Source organism: Epargyreus clarus, unplaced genomic scaffold (genome assembly GCF_041222505.1).
Source record: "Epargyreus clarus isolate Ecla_fem2 unplaced genomic scaffold, WU_Ecla_fem_2.2 ptg000001l, whole genome shotgun sequence".
In the NCBI taxonomy this organism is placed as follows: Eukaryota; Metazoa; Arthropoda; class Insecta; order Lepidoptera; family Hesperiidae; genus Epargyreus; species Epargyreus clarus.
This window is the reverse complement of record NW_027332209.1, coordinates 11,153,315-11,175,939: the sequence shown is the minus strand read 5'-3', so window position 1 is coordinate 11,175,939 and position 22,625 is coordinate 11,153,315. Positions and strand designations below refer to the sequence as shown.

Below are 22,625 nucleotides of genomic sequence, written 5' to 3'. Positions count from 1 at the left end.
TAGTCTGTTATGACTGAAGGATTAAATAGAGGTTGAAGTTACTCTAATGTTTTTTTTTTCGAATAAGCTGCCTTTTTATAACTAAACTTTCATTGAAGGAAATAATTATGGACTGTATGAGTGTATTATTAATGTTAAAAATTAATAATATAATAAAATATTTTTAGACTAGACATCTAGACAATGTACTAACATTGTCTAGATGTCTAGTCTAGGTATTAATTGATGAGGTAACTAATCTTTAAATACATTTTATTACACGTTTATTTCTTATACAAAACAAATTATAATACAATACTTAATAGTATTTTTTTTCTGTTACGTACACCCTTCGCGTAAACCCATAGATTAGTAAAGATTACCCACTCCTAACAAGAAAATGTAACCAGTTTTGAAAATTGAAATACTTGCGTCAAAAAGTTTTGCCACGTCTCCGTGCTAAAATGTCCCTAAAATATTTGATTTACTTATTTATTTATTATGTAAATGTTTTTATTTGTCAAGAATTAAAAAAAAATAACTTTTAATATATTGTTATAATATAGGTGTAGTTGACGAGCATACAGTCCACCTGATGGTAAGTGGCTACTGCCGCCCATGGAGATCTGTAATCAACGCCAGATAGGATTAGATATTCCCACCTAAGGTCGGCCACAGATGTGCCACTACCCTTGAGGACTAAGCTGGAACGCCTCGGAAAAGTCTGTCTCCCTTACCACACCCTTCAAACCGGAACACAGCATCGCCTAACACTGCTGTTATTAGGTAGAAATAGGTGTGGCGGTGGTGCCACCGGAGTCGAACCACAAAGGGTTCTACCACCTTCAAAATCAAAATTTCAAGGCGGTGAAGTATCTTTACTAATCTATGGGCCTTAAGGCCACCTATATACACCTTAGGGCCACATGATAGAGATACCAATGTATTTTATAATCCAGATTGCCATCCAATGCCAATATTTTTCCCATCCATTGCAAATAAAACGTTTTTTTTTGTAAATAATGATTAACAATTCCACCTATTTTTGGATGACAAAGTTAAACAAGACATTCCATTTATTGCGTACAAGAATGTTTCCTAACAAAATATCTGTTTAACCTTAATTAGTGCAATACGAGTGTCCATCTACCCACAACTTGTAAAACATTTATGTCGATAAGCTAACTCTCATGGCTAATTCTTATCGCGATGGCCATATTATTATTGGCAAGATTATCTGCTAAACTGGGTATATTGCCTATTTTATGTGGCGTAAGGGCGACTGGTACACGAGGACATTTAGGTATCTGTTAACAATCTTGGATCCCCTCCATCCATTGCATTTTTTTATAATGTAGGAGTTACAGACGAGCATGCAGTCCACCTGATGGTAAGTGGCTACTGCCGCCCATGGACATCTGTAATCGACATCAGATAGGATTTGATATTCCTACCTGGGGTTGGCAACAGATGCGCCGCTACCCCTGAGGACTAAGCGGAAACTCCTCGGAAAATTATATCTCCCTTCCAACCAGAAAACAGCAGCGCTTAACACTGCTGCTATTAAACAAAAATAGGTATGGCGGTGGTAACGCCGGTCGAACCACAAAGGGCTCTACCACCTTCATACCACCTGTATTAAAAATGTTACCTAAATGTTTTAAAAGTTTAGGATAAAGATAAAGTTGATAAACAAAAATTGGTTAGAATTGATTATTACTATGGGCGTTTTTTACCTTTTTTTTTGGTCTTAAAAAAATGCTTTAAGTAGGTAAAATTATTTATAACTTTATTTTTGATCAAGCCCTGATTTACCGTATCACCTAACATTATAAAATGGAGGCACTAAAATCTGATATTTGATAATAAAATTTAAAGTAATTTCTTATTTCCTTAACCCCGTCACCTTCTTCTATTGCAATGGTGCTATAAAAAATAGTTTTCATTAGGTTTTGATATCTTCCTGTTGTCATTGCTACTATTATCATTGAGAATATTTTATGGGCTGATGCATCTTCTTCCTAAACGTATTTAGAAATTAGCATTCTAGACATGTAACTAATAGTTCTGCGTTTAAAGGTAATGTTTTTGCGCGTAGCTCCGTCTGTGGACGATCATTACCTTTTAGGCGGCTTCAGTAAGTATTTGAGCGGTAAAAAGTAGCTTATTATATTGGAAAGTCTTTTCCTTGAAAGGTCTTTGAATCGGTTTAAATGTTACGAAAAATTACTTGAATACAAATAAACAGACGATCGAGTTTATTGCCGGGATTGGAAGTGTTCAAAATAACCATTTGTGTTTTTATTTAACTCACAGACTATTTTTATATACCTAAGGTATGCTATGGTAAGCTATGGGCGTGATAGGCGTCACGTAGTGACTTAAGCTATTGTTCTTTAGTTACTCTCATACTTAGATTAAGCCATGTGGCTTCCTCGCTAGATCTCTCAATATTTCAGACAGAGAAATGAGACAAAACAGGAGGTGGATAACAACCTCTTCCTGTGAAGTTACAAATCTAGGGCAGTCACCAGCACACACAGCAAACTGCGAAGGCTACGGCAAATAACTTTTGTATAATAGTATGTATGTCCGTATCGTTTAGATATACATATATATACCCATCGTAGAAGACCTCTTTATTAATCCAAGTGAATATCCGTTTACCATTTACTACCACAGAACAAGGATAGTTTTTAGCTTTCTTATTCCGTTATTTATTACCAATTACATACATTGTAAGCAGAAGTTTCTAGTTAGATGACTCCCGGTGACATTGATAGTTGTATCATTGAGACCATTTTACCATCAAGTTGATCCATCTCCTACAAATAACATATATTGATATATTCTGAAATGTGTCTGTTTATTTTCATTCTCATGAGGAATGAATTAATATAATGTTAGAGTGAGATTTCGTTTCCGATTTCGAGTTAAAAATTGATATGCTCTTGTTTCCTACTGCAAAGACCAAAATATTATTTATAAATAGACTACGGTTAAATCCTATGTTTTCTATGTTACCACTTAAATAATATTTTTATACTCGTGGTAAAATTAACGATTTACGTTAGTAAGTAGATTTTGTATAGAATAATAAAAATACATAACACAGAGATTCCTCTTTGCGTGGCATGAAACTAAAACAAAATTATATCCACAAAGTCACGGGAACTAAGTAAGTATATTTACTTGTTGTTTAGATTTGTTATTAGCATTCGACTCACATGCCAAATGACCGCACCGAAGTGCAGTATTGCCATTAAATCGTATTAAATACGTGCTATGCGTAATTGATCCCACGTAAGTATTATCATAAATAAGTGCTCTTCTGTACGTTAATAAAAGTATCTACGCATGCAAATGTAAAATATTTTTGTATAAAATACATACTACTTTCTCATCACAATCTTTTTTACTCGTAACAACCTCTGAACTTTATTTGTTTTGTACCTGTAGTCTTGAGACAAGAATAAGTCTACAAGCCTGTAGTAAGAGGCGACTAAAAGTGAGCTTCAGGGATTGCGGGCGGCAAGAGTAATTGGTTAACCACCCAGCCTGCAATCCTGGTAAAGTCGCGACGGGAAGCGATGGTATGTGTATCGATGGGCTGGATATCGTTGTAAGCACACGAAGGTGTGGTGACGTAAATGGTCACCATGACAGAGCCTAACAGGGAAACGCAGTCAGAGGATTCCTGCATTCCTTTGTAATGCAACGGCAGCATCAAGATAGTTGCATAAAATATAAGCCGTATCACATAATACAAAGCCATAATACAAGCACATAATACAATATCACACTTCCATGGGCAGAAATTTCAACAAAACACCAAAAGTGCTACACGTTGATTTTAAGGAACAACAGATTTAAAGAAACGGAATCCATACTCAGTTAGTCCGAGCTTACGATAATTTGAAATAACATTATTTACAACTACAAATTTACAAGATTTAATTTTTATTTTTATTAGTTTTTGCCTCTTTTAATAGGGAATATGCATGTGATTTAGATTTGCTTGTTATTTTTTTCCTTGGTACATTACGGTCCTGAAATTACATCTAAACCATTATTTCTTCTTTATTTCGTATTAAATTGTTTAAAACTTTAATCAAAATTCGTAAATTATGCGCGCGAAATTCAAATTTGCAAAACGCATTCCCATTGGTCGAATCGAAAAATGACGTCACATAGCGTGTTACGATGTTTATCGGCGTCAATATTCAAACTGTTTGAGAGGAAAATTCCTACAGTGTTATTTATTACCTAGTGCGATTTTTCTACATAGTATTATTAGGAATAATCAAGAACAATGATTGAAAGTAGTTTTGTCAAAGCACAATCGGACTATTTACCTAAAATATGCAAAATGAATAAACTGGTTTTATGAATAAGAAAATGAATAAACTGGTATTATTTAATTCAGAAATATTTAATTGATCATAACTTATTTTGTTAATATTTATAATATAGGAGTAGCAGACGAGCATACAGTCCACCTGATGGTAAGTGGCTACTGCCTATCACCTATCTTCACATATCTTTATAATATTGTAAATTATAATAGATTATAATGTATTTTGTGTGTTTCAAATGATAGCCTTTGATGTAGAAGTCGATAAGTACCTAACGAAGTAGATGATCAATGCAATATTTTAAAATTATTTACCTAAAATTATTGTTTGTTACAGTAAATGCAAATGTTAATGCGATTTTGGAGATACTTTATCTGTTTCCTATAATATTGCACCACATTTTTCGTATTTTCGCATCTTTTGCAAAAGAAAAAACACTATATAATGTATTTATAGTAGTGGTTTTGCACAATAACTCTAGGAAATATTTATAAAGTGGTTATTTAGCCGTTCCCATGATGTAAATAGCGATGAAACCTGAAAACGTTTAATAATACCTTTATGTGCATACAGTTATCATCATTATCAATACAAATCACGCTACGTGACGTCATTCAAAGAGCGCGTAAAATGGCGGCGTTCAAATGTGTCAAATTTTATTGATACTTTAAATAATTTTTAAAAAAATATTTCAAACACTAATAAAATTGTTTAAATTTTTTACTATGTTAAAACGATGTAATAAGTGGTTTAAAATAATAAAATAAAAATGTGCATATTCCCTATTTGACATTTTTACCGATAAAAATAAATAAATTATATTGGCTGTATACTTTGTAAAATTTAAGATTAATCTTTCGCAATTTAAAAAGTATTCAAATATCATGTCACAGCTGAGCTGATGTCACTAATGTCAAGTTGGCATTTGTGACTGCTTCCATTTGGGCACGTTCATTTCATTGGAATTTCGATTTTCGAAACTAATATTGGGCGTATAAATTTTGAATTAACTTTTAATTAATAACATAAACAGCATGGATCACGAAAGCAGGCAATTAGCTGAAGACTTCTTTTTGAGGGAACCCGCCGATGCTCGAATAAGGTATAATACTTCAATAAACAATTGCACAATATTGTTTTCTATAAAGATATCGTGTTTGTTAGGGGGCAATGTCTCGCGTGGCGTTGTATCGCCAGACCCGAAGTCTGATACCCTGGATACCAATCTCAATTCTCCGCCAAGTAGATCTAAAGGATTAAGATAGATTTTTACTTTAGTGTCTGTGTTCGTGTTTTCTTATGTGTGTGTCAAGTATACAGGAAGTTCTCTACAATAGCAGTGTGGAGTGTAGTAGATTGTAGCGAGCTATCAGTCGTTGAAGTTATAGAATAAACATAGTTCGATAATTTACATTTTTTTTTGGTGTGGACCATGCGGTTAATGGACATCTATAATCGACCATTAATAGGATTACAGTGTATATTTGAGATCGATCACATCAATGTTGTAACTGGTTTGAGCTAAGGAGATTAAGTCAGGGTCATGTTACGGCCTCTAGCATAGTGCACCCAAAAAACCAGAACATAGAGTTAAACACTTGTAAACAAAAATGCTTGCCAGCGATACCAGCGATTGGCAATGTATTAACTCAATCTATAAAGTTTTTTCAAAAAACTGTGTCACATTTAAAGCTATGTCATTCGCTGAATTTGCTGTCATACCGTTATAAAATGTTCACTGATTTAATATGCTAAACACCTAACAGCTTTTAAAGTTTGTTTCATATAATGTTTTGTCCGATTTTCATTCAAATGAAACAAAGTATGTACCTGGTCGTTATAAAATTCAATACAAAGTTATTAAAGCATGTATTAAGACAGGAAATTAAATTAATTTACCACATTGAATGCTAGAAATATATCAAAATGTTACAGAAAAGTCAAAAATGAGCCCGTCGAAGAGGAACACCACCCTCACCTCAAGGTGGAAATGCAGACTCTCCGCTTAAACCCAGACTCGCAGAAACTGGTGTTGGATACCCTGAGGTTTATACACGGTCCCGACTTTAAACTAAGTAGTGCCGGTTTGTATAAGGTATCTTTTTGTATTGTTTTCTTGTATTTTTCATATGGAGGGATATGAATTGAAAGTTATCAATGGGAAAGAGGAGAAATTCTAAGCTCATCATTGTTGGTACATCTAATAAATAATAAATCCATCAATATTAATATTCATTATAGTATATATGATATACATTTATTATCATCAATATCACAGGCTTCAAACTATACGAGCATAATTATATGTAAAACCCCTATTACATTATTTTAGAAGACAGAAAACTTGAACTTAAATTATCTAATATTGTGATCCATCGAACTGCATGACGGAGAGGTCACCATAGTGGTTTGATGCGCAGTGGGTCCCGGGTTCGATCCCCGGCCAGACAAATATCTAAATTATGAATTAAGGTGTCTGTTTCTGGGTCTGGGTGTTTGTGTATTTGTCTGTGTGTGTCCATGGTACCCATGACACAGGGAATCCTAGTGTGGGGCTGTGAGTGTAGAAAGCATTCTTATCATCAAAATTTAAGTATTGACAAATTAGATTGAGTACGGGAGAAAGCTTTATAATTATTATGCTACTATTACAAAATATAATTTCATAATAAACTTCACTATTCGGTTTAGTTTTTACCTTAATTATTAAAATTATACATAACTTATAATCTACATTGAAGTAAGATAATCTACATTGAAGTAAGCTTTGTAAACATACCAATGTTTAATTTATAACAAGAATATATATCTTTCAACAGGATAAGGGGTCTAATTTAAGTAATCGGTATTGGATGGAGCGAGGCAACCTTGTAGTGCAAGGAGGATGTGACTACTCAATTGTGCCCAAGCCTGATATAGGCACATCGGAAGCCAGGCTACGTGCTTTCGCATTAGCTAAATTAGAAAAGTGAGTTTATTTTTAAAACTTAATCTATCTTCTACCATCTAAGGAGTAATAAACAATCTGCTTCTGCAAGAAATAAAATTTTCAATTTAAAATTTTAATTATAGGTTTTCTTAAAATAAAGTGTGTTAAATTATAAATAATATCTTCACACATCAATTACGGTTTTACAAAAAAAAAAATCTGTGGGTTGTAAGAGGTTCCTATTAATCAAACTGGGTATCGCTGTGCTGTTTTTTTTTGTTTCTATAACAAATTGTACTTTATACTATATAAAAATTTATAACATTGACTAAAGTCACTAACACCAAGTGCCCAATATTTTCAATGTAATGTTATACTTTTACAGATATAAATTTCACAAGGCCCATTGTGCGGAAGCTTTAGACGTTGCAGCTGAAAGTGTAGAAAAAGCATTGCAAATTTTGTCCAATAAGTATTTCAGTATTGATCCCAAAGATAAACCTGAGGACGTAGCCACAGAGTTAGAACTACTAGAGATGAGGTCAGACGAAAAAGCAGTATTAGAATCTATCTATGACAAAAGCTTTTCAGTTAAAGAAACAAATGTATGGATTGTTAAACTAAACCTAGATTATTTAACTAAGATGTACGAAACTAAAGATATCCCAGCAGTTAAGAGAAAAGAAAATATAAATTATAATAATAATACAAAAAAGAAGGAGCTCTGCAAACTTTTTCTTAAAGGCCCTTGTAGATTTGGTGCTAAATGCAAATTTTTACACGAAAACAAAGTTGAAAGCAGTGAACCAAGTGAACCTGATAATAAAAATAGTGTGAAAATTAATTATGAATTGGAAATAAGATTTCCAGAAGGTACTTTGTATCCTTATGAACCGCCTTTGTTATTCTTTAAAACAAACGATAAATCAAATGTTATACCAGAAAGAACTTGTTTGCTAATTACAGCCAGATTATATGATGAGGCGAAGTTATTAGCTCAAGATGCTATTCCCAGTGTATATTCTTTGGTAGAATTGTTGAATAATGAGGAAGATATTAGCAATTTCATTATGTTTGATACCAGACAGTTTCCAGAGGCATCTGAACCTTTATTTCCTCAATTAGTTGAAAAGCCCGATGGTAAAGAGGATCTTCCCTCGCATTACAAGAAAGGGAACACGAAAGATAATAGGCTTAATGTTAATTTTGATGAAGTTTTGAAAGAGAACAAGGCTATAGCAAGGATATGGCACCAGAAACGAGACAACAATAGGTACAACAAAATGATGTCGGGCAGACGGAAACTTCCTGCTTGGGAGAAGAGGAAAGAAATACTTAACACCATTGAAAAATCACAGGTTTGTAAAATATTGCTTTATTGCCTTATAATTTATTTAAATGAATTATTGTCTTACAATTAATTAATCATACCACAAGTTATAAAAACGATGCTTCATTTAAAATCTAGAAGACTATGTGTTGTCCACTTCTCTTAAAGAAAATTAACCAATAAGTCAGGACATATATTTGACATGTTTATAAAAGAATAGCTTGTTAGCCCAGTTATGAGTTAAATGAGAAGAATGAAAACATCCGAAAAAATGGAAAACACATTTCAGAATACCATGTTTTAAGATGGACAGTTTCAAAAGTTCTTGAAAGTATATATCAACAAGCAATTGTATTCAGAAATTAAATATATCTGACATTTATTTCTAGGTTGTTGTTATAAGTGGAGAAACAGGTTGTGGCAAGAGCACCCAAGTGCCACAGTTCATTTTGGACAACTGGTTGGACAACTTCAACAAAGGTGGCAAGGAACATGTTGAGATCGTGTGCACCCAGCCGAGAAGGATATCGGCTATTGGTGTTGCGGACCGAGTTGCTGATGAAAGAGTTGAAAAGACCGGTCAGGTTGTGGGGTATCAGGTAATTAAATGTCTCTATAAATACATAAATAAAAAGTAAATAAATACATATAGATTTGTATATCTGTTTGTCTGGTGACATTATGGGGTTAGTTGATAAGGTATTTTTTCGGATATTGTCGTAAGTCAATTAAATACTTCAATTAATATTCATGTTTTTTATGATGAATAATATTAACAGAATAAAATTAGTTATAAACCTTAAGAATGTAAGTTAATGTCAAAAAAGATATTCTTATTATAATTTATTATTATAACATTTTGTAATTATAATAGATTAATTATTTGATTAATTCATATTTCAGTTTATGTACAATGTAGAAACATTACAACAAGAAACATTCGAGCGCCTGCATTAAACCTACATACAATAATATATAAACTTTTAAACATAAGTGTATGTTTTTAATTTCAGATTAGATTAGAAAGCAAAGTTTCATCAAAAACACGTTTAACATTCTGTACAACTGGAATTCTTCTACGACGATTAGAATACGACTCTCAGTTGAAATCAGTGACACATGTCATAGTGGATGAAGTGCATGAAAGATCAGAGGAGAGTGACTTTCTTCTACTCATTCTAAGGGACCTTATCAAAGTTAGAAAAGATCTTACAGTCATACTCATGAGTGCTACTTTAAACGCCGATCTGTTCTCAAGTTACTTTGACAAGATTCCAGTTTTGGAAATACCAGGTGAGTTTTGACATACAGTTTTGGAAATATCTGTTTATTAATACTACCAAAACAAAGTATAAGTTAAAATAAGTCATTAATTCTCAAAACTCAGTATGAGATCGTCATTATATTTTATTCTTGTGGTATATCAAATATGTACTATATTTCATGTCGCAGGTCGAACTTTCCCGGTAGAACAACTGTTTTTAGAAGAAATAATGGAAACGACTAAGTACATTATGGAGGAGAATGGACCATACGCCCGTAAAGTGAAAAAATGTAAGAACATATATATTCTTTAAATAAACATGCCTAGAATATTCTTTAGATTTCACAAAGAGCCTCCATTTTTTAAAATGATTTTTACAGTATCTTATAAGATATTGTTATGAGTATTGTCCTTCTATACTAAAAGTTGAGTATTTTTCGTAATACCGTGCTTAAAAATTATTTGCTTAGGAGTTAAGAAAAATAATGTGAAGAAATTTTGATGCATAAGAGTTTTCCAAATATTTTATCAAAGAAATTAAAAATTGATTTAATATATTATGCAGCTGATAAGAAATATGACCTAGAGGCGGAGTTAGAAACGTGCGACGTGAAAAGCGAAGCAATGGAGCCACCTAAATACTCAATAAGGGACGAGAACCTCAACATTTTCCAAATGGTAGCTAGGTATCCGCGCTGTGGTAAAACAACGTGCAAGAACTTATATTTAATGGACGTCGAAAAGGTAAAATAACTTTTGAAATGTATTAGTATGTACTACTATGTACTATGCATTTTAGATAAAAAACAATATTTCTGGCAGAATAAGTATTTATTAAAAAAACAAAAAGATCAAATTGCATGTCATTATTGCAAATTTGGGACGAAATTAATTTGGGATTCACATTTTGAAGTGTTTTAAAGTCTATGCGATAAGCATCGATAGACCCTTAAACATAAATCATTGTCTGGTTGGTTTTCATTTTTATGAGCCTATATTTACTTCGTCTACGGTGTTATATTTGTTCTAGTCCCCTTCTAAAGGATTTCCTATGCTTATCGTTTTTGTATAACTTTAAATCATTAGTTTGATGCTAAGGAGTCTATTTTATCTACGGTTTGTAATGTAATATTACTTGTCTATGTATGGTATTCGATTTTTACAATAAAATTGTTTTCTTTTATTCACTTTTCACAGATTAATCTAGAGTTAGTAGAGCATGTGCTGGCATACATCGTGGAAGGAGACCATAAATGGCCGAAAACAGGCGCCATATTGATATTTCTACCCGGCATTGCAGAAATAATGTCGCTACATGACCAACTCGTTGAAAGTCATACTTTCAGTCCTAAGTAAGTATATAAATTTTGTATACAGTATGTATAAGAAAATGATGACACTTAAAATGTGCCCTTTGAATCTATATACAGGGTGAATTTTTAAAACGGGCCTTCAGGGCCAAATCCGAAACTATAAGGATTAGCGAAAAATGCTGAAAGGAGTTACGAGGCGGATTTTGATAAAAACTATAAATGCATCATTACTTTTTTAAAATAACTTTTTCCCTAACCGGGAATCGAACGAGTTCATTTTGAAAAAAAATACACCCTCTATATTATTTCACTATCTGATAGTGTTGCTTATAAGGATCAAATTCTGGGAAGTAATGTTATGTGACAAATTAAAGGAAAAGGAGAATTTTGAAGAAAATACATATTTTTTCATACATTGACATACTAATCCTTAAGGATTATACATAACAAATGATTTATGTATAATTCTTGAGAAACATACATAAGTCATACCATTGAAGAATTTGTTGGTTAATCAACTAATTATTCGATGTTATGACCATGACTTACGGCTTAATATGAGAAAGTAATAGTTTGGCAAATAAGTTACCCCCGTTTTTAGGATTATTTTTTTAATAGAAATAGATAACTGATTAAATAGTAAATTTTTATTGTGTGTTGTTTACAACTTCGTTTAAACGTTAAATATGATTTTCTTTATCTCTTTGTTTAGTAATCACTCGGATTTGACTCGAAAAAGTCATTTTTGCAAATAGTCAACTTTACGTCTGTATTAAACGAAACTCCGCCCATAGCAAGTTAAACCTATTATAATGGTCCTTAAAATAACCTTAACTAAGTCGGACATGAAAACATAAATTCTTGGAGAACAAAACGTCCGCTTTCGAATGATTTGAAACATTGAGCCAAAAATAATGTTTATCCACGAATTGTTTAAATTGATGAATGGCGGGAACTTAACTGCCAAATTAGTATGAAAAAATATGTATTTTCTTAAAATTGAGGCTTTTCCTTAAGTTTCTCATTTATCATTACTTCCCAGATTTTGATCGTTATAAGCAACACTATCAATTAGTGGAATAATATAGAGGGTGTATTTTTTTTCAAAATGAACTCGTTCGATTCCCGGTTAGGGAAAAAGTTATTTTAAAAAAGTAATGATGCATTTATAGTTTTTATCAAAATCGGCCTCGTAACTCCTTTCAACATTTTTCGCTAATCCTTATAGTTTCGGATTTGGCCCTGAAGGCCCGTTTTAAAAATTCACCCTGTATATAAAAATCAATCGCTGTTCCTTAGTCTCGGTAAAACTCGAGAACGGCTGGACCGATTTGGCTAATTTTAGTTTAGAATAATTTGTGGAAGTCCAGGGAAGGCTTAAAAGGTGAGTAAATATGAAATATATTCCATAAATAGATTCTGAGGCGGTATAAAGTTTGCCGGGCTAGCTGACCCGGCAAACTTCATATATTTTTAAAGGTATATAGCAGTTGGCACGGCTTAAAGATTTGGAGGGTATTCCAACTTAGTTAACATGGCATCAAAGCATTTGTCATTCTTGATTAAGGTACATATACCTTTTTAGACATCGCGTATTGACTATCAAATGGATTGCACTTTGTTAATAAAATATAAATAAAACAAGCATAGTCATGTTTGTGAGATTCTGCATAGTGTTTGAATTGAACTATTTATAATGAGACGGCGGTATTATCAAAGGCATACATGACTATAAAGCAATAAATTCGATATACTTAATAAGTAATCTCTTTCAGAACGGGTAAATACGTAATAGTGCCCCTCCATTCAACGTTAACGAGTGAGGAGCAAGCTATGGTATTCAAGAAGCCGAGAGACGGCGCTCGTAAGATTGTCCTTTCAACGAACATAGCTGAAACATCTGTGACTATAGACGATTGTGTTTTTGTCATAGACTGTGGACGGATGAAGGAGAAACGGTATGTTCTTATCTTTATCTATTTATGATCTTTTTTTTATATTATACCTAACGATAAGGCAGAAGGGCTACCTGATGGAAAGCAGTCACCGTCGCCTATGGACATTTGCAACACCAGAGGAGTCGCCAATGCATCGCCGGCTTTATTTATTATTTATTTATTTTTAATTAAAAGTGGGATTTTTTCGCTGGGCGAACACATCATCCCGTACAAACAAACTATTAAGCAATTCATCTCATAACATTGTATAAAACGAGTACATACTTTTAAAATATTTTAAATTGCGCACATACGGAGTTTCTTTCCCCACTTCCTCTCCATAACGAACCACTATCCAAAGCGGTGGTATTTTGTTAATGTTCGTAAAAAAAATCAATATTAATCAATTTTGAATAAACCAAATTTGAATATGATTTTAGATAAAATAATAATAAAAAAATAGAATAGAACCCAAATTATTTTTTTGCTAAACCTAAGTCAGCTAACCTAAATAGCACCCTAGCTTCCTCCGACATCGGGAAAGCCAGAATCGCCGGCTTTGAAGGAGAGTTCTTTTTACACCCCTCTTGAAGAGCCCCATGTCATAGTCCTGAGGGAATACCTCAGAAGGAAGTTCATTCCGCATTTTGCACGTACGCGGTAAAAATGACCGTGCAAACCGAACCGTGGAGGACCGCCACGGGTCAAGCTGACGTGGATGGAACCTCATCCTTCGGCAAGTGGTGCGATGAAGGAAGGGTGATGTAGGCACCAGATCGAACAGTTCCTCAGAACACTTATCTATGATTTTGTTTACACTATCAAGTGGATTTGGATGACAATCTTAAGCTATAAGAGAAGATTGGCGAGTGTTTCCGAAAAAGATCGATTCGAGTCGTAAGTCGTAAGAAACAAATTCCGGGAAGAAATGATAAATGGCACACTAGAGGAAAGGACTAACATTAAGATTATTTTCATTATTATTATTCCAGATTCGATTCCAACCGCAACATGGAATCCCTAGACCTAGTCTGGGTGTCTCGTGCCAATGCGAAGCAACGTCGCGGTAGAGCGGGTAGAGTGATGCCCGGTGTATGCATACACCTGTTCACGTCGCATAGATACGAATATCATCTAGCTGACCAACCGGTACCGGAGATACATAGGGTTCCACTAGAGCAACTGCTGTTGAAGCTGAAGATACTGCCGCTGTTCCAGAATATGAGCGTGCATGAAGTGCTTGGTAAGTGTACAATTATGTATATTTTAAGAGGATTTGAAGTTCTTCTTTTGGTGCCTATGAGATTGTGGGTGATTTGACAAAACCGATGTTTAAATCAATGCCATAAAATTGGCTAGTCAATGTCGCAAAGAATATACCAAAAACTTATTTTGAAATATTTTAAGAGTTCGTGTTGTCAACGATTCGATTGTAGCGACACTAGCGCCACATTCTTTGTTCTTAATGATGCAATGCTTCTGATTGAAATGATGTATCACTTTTTTCTTTTTTTGACGCTTTATACAGTCGAAGTTCTTTCCCTATAATTTGTGTTATGCGTTTTATGACTCCGCAAATATTCAGAACAGTCAGCTATAATTATTTAATTGTATGACTGGCCAGGGTTAGAACCCCGACCTCTCCGTGTGATAAATCAGTGCGGTGAACGATAAATCACTTGAGCACTTTTACTTTAAAATAATACAGTTTCTTTTAAATAGTTTCTATGACAAATTCAACTGTTTATGATTGGGAACTCCGGTGAAAATATAGTGAAACTAAAATACATGAATTTTCATTTAACTAGACTTTTAGTCTATGATTAACCCTTTGTGTAACCAGCTGTGAGACAGGTAACATTTAATAAAAAACTTTAATTTCCAGAGAAGACAATAGAACCGCCAGCCAAAACCAACATAGACGGAGCGCTAATGCGCCTCCAAGACGTAGGTGCGTTAGACAAGGCGTTTGCCCTGACCGCGCTCGGCAAGCATCTAGCGTCACTACCGGTTGACGTCCGGATTGGGAAACTGATGCTGTTCGGGGCGATCTTCTGTTGTGTGGACTCTGCTCTGACGATGGCGGCTTGTTTGAGCCATAAGAGTCCTTTTGTATCTCCGTTTGGGAAAAAGGTGAGATTTTTTTGGTATGTCTGTTTGGGTTATAAATGTAGTAGAAATAATTTACTTTTTGTAGATGTCTTGTCGTGGCGTGGCCTCGTGCAATTTAGGTGTATTGTATGTAGACTCGTGGTTTGTATATATCAGTACATAATGTTGTATTTATAACCTTATAATAATGTTGTAGGTTATAAATGCAATGTTGGACGGAGTAAGGAGTCTGATTAATAACCTTTAGTGGCTTTCTTGCACCCTTTTTAGCTTAGAGTTAAAGATAAATTGCGTATTTCTGTTTTTATTTATGGCATCGACGGTTGTTAGTGTGGAAGCATTGAATATAGATTGATAACTATTTGTTGTTCAAATGTTCGAGTCAATACAGTGGGTTGTAAATATGGTTGCACCGTATTTGTTTATTTTACTAAATTTAATTTCACATGTTTGCTGTTTATTTCAGTCTGAAGCAGACGCGAGAAGAAGAGAGTTTTCATGCTTCAATAGTGACCAGCTGACAACTTTAAGAGCATATAGAGTAAGTGAATATATACGTTTACTGCTTTTTAAGCGTTTAACATTTTTTTACATGTGCTTGGTAGTTAAAAATATTAAGTCTACATTTCTAACTTTATATTATCTGGTTAGAATGAACTTATATTCATATTTCTACGACATTTTTACAATCATCCTAAATTGTTTTAAAGAGAAACGGACTTGGTATAGTTAACCTAATTTCGTAGATTGCAGTCTTACAGATGAAGTCTCGAAAAAGTAGTAAATAATCATAATTAGAAGAAAGAATTAGATTACTAGAAATTAGAATTAGGAAATATCTTTGTCTTATATCTTAAATACTTCATATTGCTTATAGAAATGGCAAGAAGCAATGAAATCGAGTTCCCATGCAGCGCTAGTGTTCGCGAGCGAGAACTATCTCTCCAACAAAACGCTGGTGATGTTGGCGGACATCAAGCACCAGCTGTTAGCGCTGCTGGCGGCCATCGGCTTTGTACCTGACATGCCGGCGCTGCGACGACGGATGAGGAAAGACTCCGTTCTTAGTTTGACTGGCGAAGAGGTGAGTATTGTGAAAATACCAGAACAAATGGGGGTAGATTCTTCACATTAGATGCGGCTTCGATCTTGCGTGGGGAAAGGTTTCGTGTTTAGTTTAGTTGGACGGGTAAAGAGGTGAGTATTGTAAATAGATCAGGACGGAAGGTGCCATACTCCCTTTGTTGCTCAGTCGACAGTCGAAGATTGTAGAAACCTTCGTGCTTTAGAATTAACTATCCAAGGCGCTGGTGATGTTGGCGGACATCAATCACCAGTTGTTAGCACTGCAGGCGGCCATCGGCTTCGTGCCTGACATGCCGGCGTTATGACGACGGATGAGTAAAGGACTCCGTGCTTAGTTAGACTGGCAAAGAGGTCAGTATTAGTAGAACCTTTCGTAGTAAATAAGAATCAAAGCAAGGCAGTACCTACTTACTATCAGATAGATTGTATGTAAATGCATATTTTACTTAAATTACATAAACAAGGCAAAGTAACCTTATATACTCTGAAACTAATGATTGCGACCATATTATATGTGTGAAATACTACTTTTTATTATTTTTATATATAATTTAATATTGCTTCAACACTTGAAATTTAATAGAAATTTAATCATTATTTTTTTTTTTTTCAGTTGAATGTAAATGGAAACAACGACAAGCTGCTGTCAGCAATATTATGCGCTGCTTTGTATCCTAATGTTGTAAAGGTGAGTTGTAGTTGATATAAAATGGTTTCCCGCGAAATCATTAACGCTTTTTAACGAAAATAGTATAGAGAAATGTGTCAAACCTATTTCTATCGTGAAGCCTTGTTTTTGATTCCGGCTGAGAACGTTCTTAGTACTCAAGCGTGGCAATGCATTATTGATCGACTTTAAGTATAATTTCGACATTTGAAAATTTCTGCTTACTACAAATTGTCAAATTTCGATATTTGGTAGGTCAAGTCGGGATAGATTGATTATTAATAATGGGCGTTAATCGTAACTTTGTGTACAGGTGCTAACACCGGAGAAATCATTCCATATGCAAGCCGGTGGTGCGATCCCCCGCCAGCCTGGCCCAGCTGAACTCAAGTTTAAGACGAAGACCGATGGCTACGTGGCTTTACACCCGTCGTCAATCAACTCTACAGTGGGCCACTTCCCCAGCCCGTATCTGGTATACCAGGAGAAGGTCAAGACGTCCAGGGTGTTCATACGAGAATGCTCCATGGTGCCACAGCTGCCACTCGTATTGTTCTCCGGTAAGATTCAGTCTAATAAAGGACACGAGGCATTCCAATTTAGTTTTCAAGGGACATGAGGTATTCCAAGCTTAGTTTTCACTGGTAACGTATCTGTATCTCACTGAGATGTTCGTTCTCAAGGAACACGAGGCATTCCAGCTTAGTCAATTGTACATTTTTAAGTTAATTTTTTTTGTCTTTTATAAATAATTAATTATTGTTTTTATTTATAGGTTGCAGTTTGGCAGTAGAGTTACATAACGGAACGTTCATAGTATCGTTAGAAGATGGTTGGATCATGTTTCAAGTGGAAAAACATGAAGTAAGTGTGTAACACATCGATATCATAATTTTGAATAACTGATAAAAAATTCGAAATATTTCCATGAAAATTTTCACATAAGAAAACGCACACACACACATGCATAGACACAATCATTATTGACGTCACAATTATGGATGTCACTTTGCCTATTCACATAAAAAGATAATTAAGAAATTAATCCTAATGTTAAGAAATCATAGGAATTATTTATTAAATAAATAAAAATTCAACTAAGTACACATTTAAAATAAATGATTTGCCCCCAGGTAGCGGAAATGTTGAAAACAATACGAGTGGAACTCATCAATCTTCTAGAAGAGAAAATAAACGATCCCTGTCTAAACTTGCTGCACTACGAAAAGGGAAACAGAATTATAAAGACAATTGTCCAAATTGTTACTAAAGATTAAATAAATTATTAGAATAATACTGAATAGTTATTGTAATGTAGAAAATGTAAAACTTTATTTTGTGGTTGTTCGGAATTGACATGATATTGGGTTACTATAATATTGAGTACATTTTTTCTCCCAAGCGGGCGTTGAAAAGCTGTTTTGTTTTTAAACTCAAGAGACCGCAGTCATCCGCGATAAATTAGTCCTCGCCGTTACGGAATAAATGTAGGAGAGAAAGAGATCGATATATGTTGCTTTCTTCGCGGCGAAAACAACAGACAGTTGCGACACAGTGAACATACACTGCGGTGAAAACAGGAACTATAATTTACATAGATTTACTTATTTCTTCACGTGTTGCGATTTCGTGTCCGCGTGCGGTAGAAAAACGCTCCGTGAATTCGAAGCGTAAGAGCTCTTAACGTCCAGACCATTGACAATTCAAAATCAAACAAATTCGTTTGATATTGAAAATGTCTATAGTTTGTGACGGCTGCATACAATCTCTTTAGCGTATTATTTTCGTTTAATAGTTTTATTGAAAGATATGTAAATATGAATGTTGCAATGCGATTTGTTTTGTTAAATATAAAACATGACATATATGTAATATGAAAGTGGAAATTTTAGATTCGATGTTGGATAGATTCTGATGACTCCTTAAAATGAAATGAACCGTTCCTGGTGATGAGGCGTTCCAACTTAGTCAGAATGGATTACAATTTTAACCTGTTTAGAGTTGGCAACGTCTATAGGTTTGTTGTAATGTATTTAAAAAAAAATCGAATATAGATTAATGTAACATGGGTAATATTATAATTTTTAATTTATTACTATTTTTTATTTGATATCGGTAGAACTCTTGTGTTGAAAGCCAGCTTCAACGCTGGCCGAGTGCGAAATAGAAAATTATGGTAAACTTTCAGGAACAAGTTTTTTTAGGACATCTTCCTTTACCGGTATCACTACATACATCATTATCAAATTTTCCAAAATTTAATTTAATAATTGTGACCTTTTATTAGACCCGTATAATTGTCCCAATCTCTACAATCAATATCAACTATAATTTTAATTATGCCTTTGCAACTTATACCGAATTATATTTCTACTGTTTGGTGCTTGTAAATTTGTTGTGGAATTGTGTTAGGAAATGAATTCAGATAATATCAGTATGATTTTAATGAATTTAAAACCATAATTCTTTGTACTAGATAGTTAAATGATACATTTTTGTGTGTGTTGTAATGTTAATGTACTGATAAGAAATATTTTATTATACAGATGTTAACGTTATTTAAATAAAGATAAAATTTCATTTTAATGTGTATGCTGAAGAAGGACTATACCTTGAAATGTTTTTAGACCTCATCGTATCATCGCCAATATTAAGATATTACAACTATAATTTAATCATTAAACTTTACAAACTAAACACACAAGGAATACTTTTATTTAAGTGTGGGACTTTATGCAGTCAGCTATATTATTTTCTACTTGACAAATTGATTTAGTGATAGAGCCTGTTTCTTGTCACACGAGTGTTCCACCCGCACAACTGTAATATCACATAACGGTCCGCTCGTGTCCCTCTTGCGTATGTCAAATATGACAGGAAAAATTGTATATAAAACGATATGATGTGGGTGGTACAAATGTCGACCATATTTGCATGCGGAATAAAACCCAGTATTGTAGGAAAAATCACAACATTCACATTACCGAATCGATTATTCGTTATTGATACAATAATAAGTGTCATTCATATTCTCTTATCCTCCTGCGGGGCAAAATGTCTTTCGAGTGTATGGATTTGTGTATGAATGTAGTATGCCACATACCTTGGTGCGCCTTGCAACCCAAATAGGTTGACGGTTTTTAAAACAAGAGGTGTTAGATCATCAAATATGTGACATAGTAAATATTTTTAAGAAAATCAGATTTTTTATAATACACTAGCTGACCCGGCTAACGTGTGTTGCCATATAAATAAAAAAAATGTTAAGGGTGAAAAACCCTTATCACTTACAGGTCTGAAAAATAGACAGTAGCCGATTCTCAGACCCACTGAATATGCATATAAAATTTGGCTAAATTCGGTTAAGCCGTTTCGGAGGAGTACGGTAACTAACATTGTGACACGAGAATTTTATATATAAGATTATATATGCGTGTATAGTGTATACAATGTTTACAATGTTTGAAATGTATTTACAAATAAAATTCCTGGGTTCCCTTTTAAATAATTGATAGAAGTGTAGGTGTCAAATAGAAAATAATATAGACTGTACGATTTATTTCAAGTTGATTGTACACGTCCATCGCTGCAGTGATCCTTAACTTTAAATGGAGTAAACGGATGTATAATAATAATAAACTTCATTTCAGACGTTGATACATGTATAGGTATGTTGTTAGTGCATTAGTAAAATTGTGCTTTCTTAGTTTATTTTAGGCTTATGGCGTTTGTCCACCGCCGCCGTCACGGAGAACGAGATTATTTTGTTCCGTCTTTAATATGACATGACGGAGGTGCGGTGGACACGCGGGTATAGTAAATGTATGTACCGCTACTTCGGCGCCGTCATCTCGTTCTCGGTGACGGTCCTGTGACGGCGGCGGTGGACAAACACTCTTATGGGCTATGGCTATCTCCACAGTGCCTTTGGATGGAGCAGTCTGGTCTGGCAGTTATCTTTTTGGATGATGTTGTAGCTATTATAATTATGTTTGTATTTACAAAATTCTTCATTGAATAGTTATATCTATTTCTATCTATCCCGATAACAAATGTATCTCATGAATGTATAAAATTAATGTAAATGTACATTTGTCTAGGTAATGTAACTATTTATTTACTAATATTTGTATATCCAAACCAATAGGTATTCCTCTTTTATAAATTTATATTTTTATACTATTCCTGACTAACTGAATGTTACCGCTACAAATTATGTTTGTGTTTAAGTAAATTATGTTTCTGTAATTTGATTTTTTTTGTCTGTAATGTACATAATGTCATTATGTTGCTGTGAAATGAATAATATAATAATATATTTTTGGATTTACAAAAAGCGTTTTTTTTTCTTAAAGTACCTTCACGACTACCGACAAATTTGTGTAATATTTTTATTTTTCAAGCCGAAAAAATCTATAGGCGGAGATAAAATTAGGATTATTAATTATATTAAGTTCTCTATTGTAATTTGTAGCTATCAAGGATTAATTATAATCAAGTATACAGACGAACGACTGTAGTTAACAAAACTTTACTAAAGAATCTTTATAAAAATGCCTTATGCTGGTTTATAGTGTCGCGTGCGTAATGAAACTATATGCATGACACATGTACCTGCCTATTTAAGTGAGAGTCTTCGATTTCGGGAGGAACCCTTGTTTTATATGGAGTTGGCCACGATGTTCATATGCAGCAGGGACCACTAACCCGTAACTACTTCTGTAAATAGATTACGTATTGCACAATTCTATTATTTATCTAATTCCCTAAAAAAATAAAAACAACTCAGGTACCTTACATTACACTGTGTCGGATACAACCTTAAAATACAAACTTCCAGAGAACCTAAAATAAAATTGACTCGCGCAAAATAAAATATGGTCTCCATCAATCACATTTCAGAGAACATTGTCCGACTTCCCACCCCAGTAACAACAAAATGGCTAACGACCGTCGGTCACAGGCCCGTAGCAATATTTCACGCGGAGGTAAAAAAATTGGAAAAGCCTCCATTCTCGGTCGATTCCAATAGTGTCGGGTCGTAAAACGCACGTGTGTTTCGGTTGTTCTACATGTGTACACGCTTAAAGGGCGAACTTTCGGGTTAGGACCGTCCGAGTTCTTTCTTCGTTGGGGTAACGTGGATGCGGTTAATATATTTCTTATTAGACACGAACATATTAATATTAAATATGGGTATCTACTTATCAACAAATACATTCTGGCTGCTTCCCACTTAGTTACAAAACAAAATAATTAATGATGAAAAAGGTACATAATAAAGAGCAAAATAAATGACAAAGAAGGTAGCAGACGTGTATAAATATCTATCTTAATACCTACCTAATTATTACGTATTTTTTGTGTCCCAAGAAGAAAATGACATTGTTTTATTAACTTATTGACTTAATTTCAAGTTATAATAATATAATAGTTACATAACCATTTACTACAATCGAACATCATATTTTTATTTTTCTTTTTATAACGTATATAATTAGATCAACACCATCTATCGTCCAATAGCGGTAATATTAGGCGAAGTCAATTTGGAGTTTGTTCTAAAATATAGATGGCGCTGCTCACATTTTTATTGGTCTAATTAAATTCCCATAAGTAATTGCTATACATTCTTATAAGAATCTAATATATT

At 33.9% G+C, this 22,625-nt stretch overlaps 1 protein-coding gene across 1 annotated transcript; it reads left to right on the top strand.

Moving 5' to 3' along the window:
• The first annotated feature begins 5,257 nt into the window (after window positions 1–5,257).
• On the top strand, window positions 5,258–20,203 carry LOC140748361 (putative ATP-dependent RNA helicase DHX57). The gene is made up of 18 exons (XM_073081249.1): window positions 5,258–5,436; window positions 6,270–6,429; window positions 7,154–7,302; window positions 7,649–8,621; window positions 8,983–9,192; window positions 9,607–9,886; window positions 10,046–10,147; window positions 10,423–10,601; window positions 11,055–11,209; window positions 12,946–13,128; window positions 14,100–14,350; window positions 14,993–15,240; window positions 15,686–15,760; window positions 16,097–16,303; window positions 16,919–16,993; window positions 17,286–17,532; window positions 17,748–17,836; window positions 18,106–20,203. The coding sequence occupies exons 1-18, from the start codon at window positions 5,369–5,371 to the stop codon at window positions 18,247–18,249; spliced, it is 3,795 nt and encodes a 1,264-aa protein (XP_072937350.1). The 5' UTR covers window positions 5,258–5,368; the 3' UTR covers window positions 18,250–20,203.
• Window positions 20,204–22,625: the final 2,422 nt, after the last annotated feature.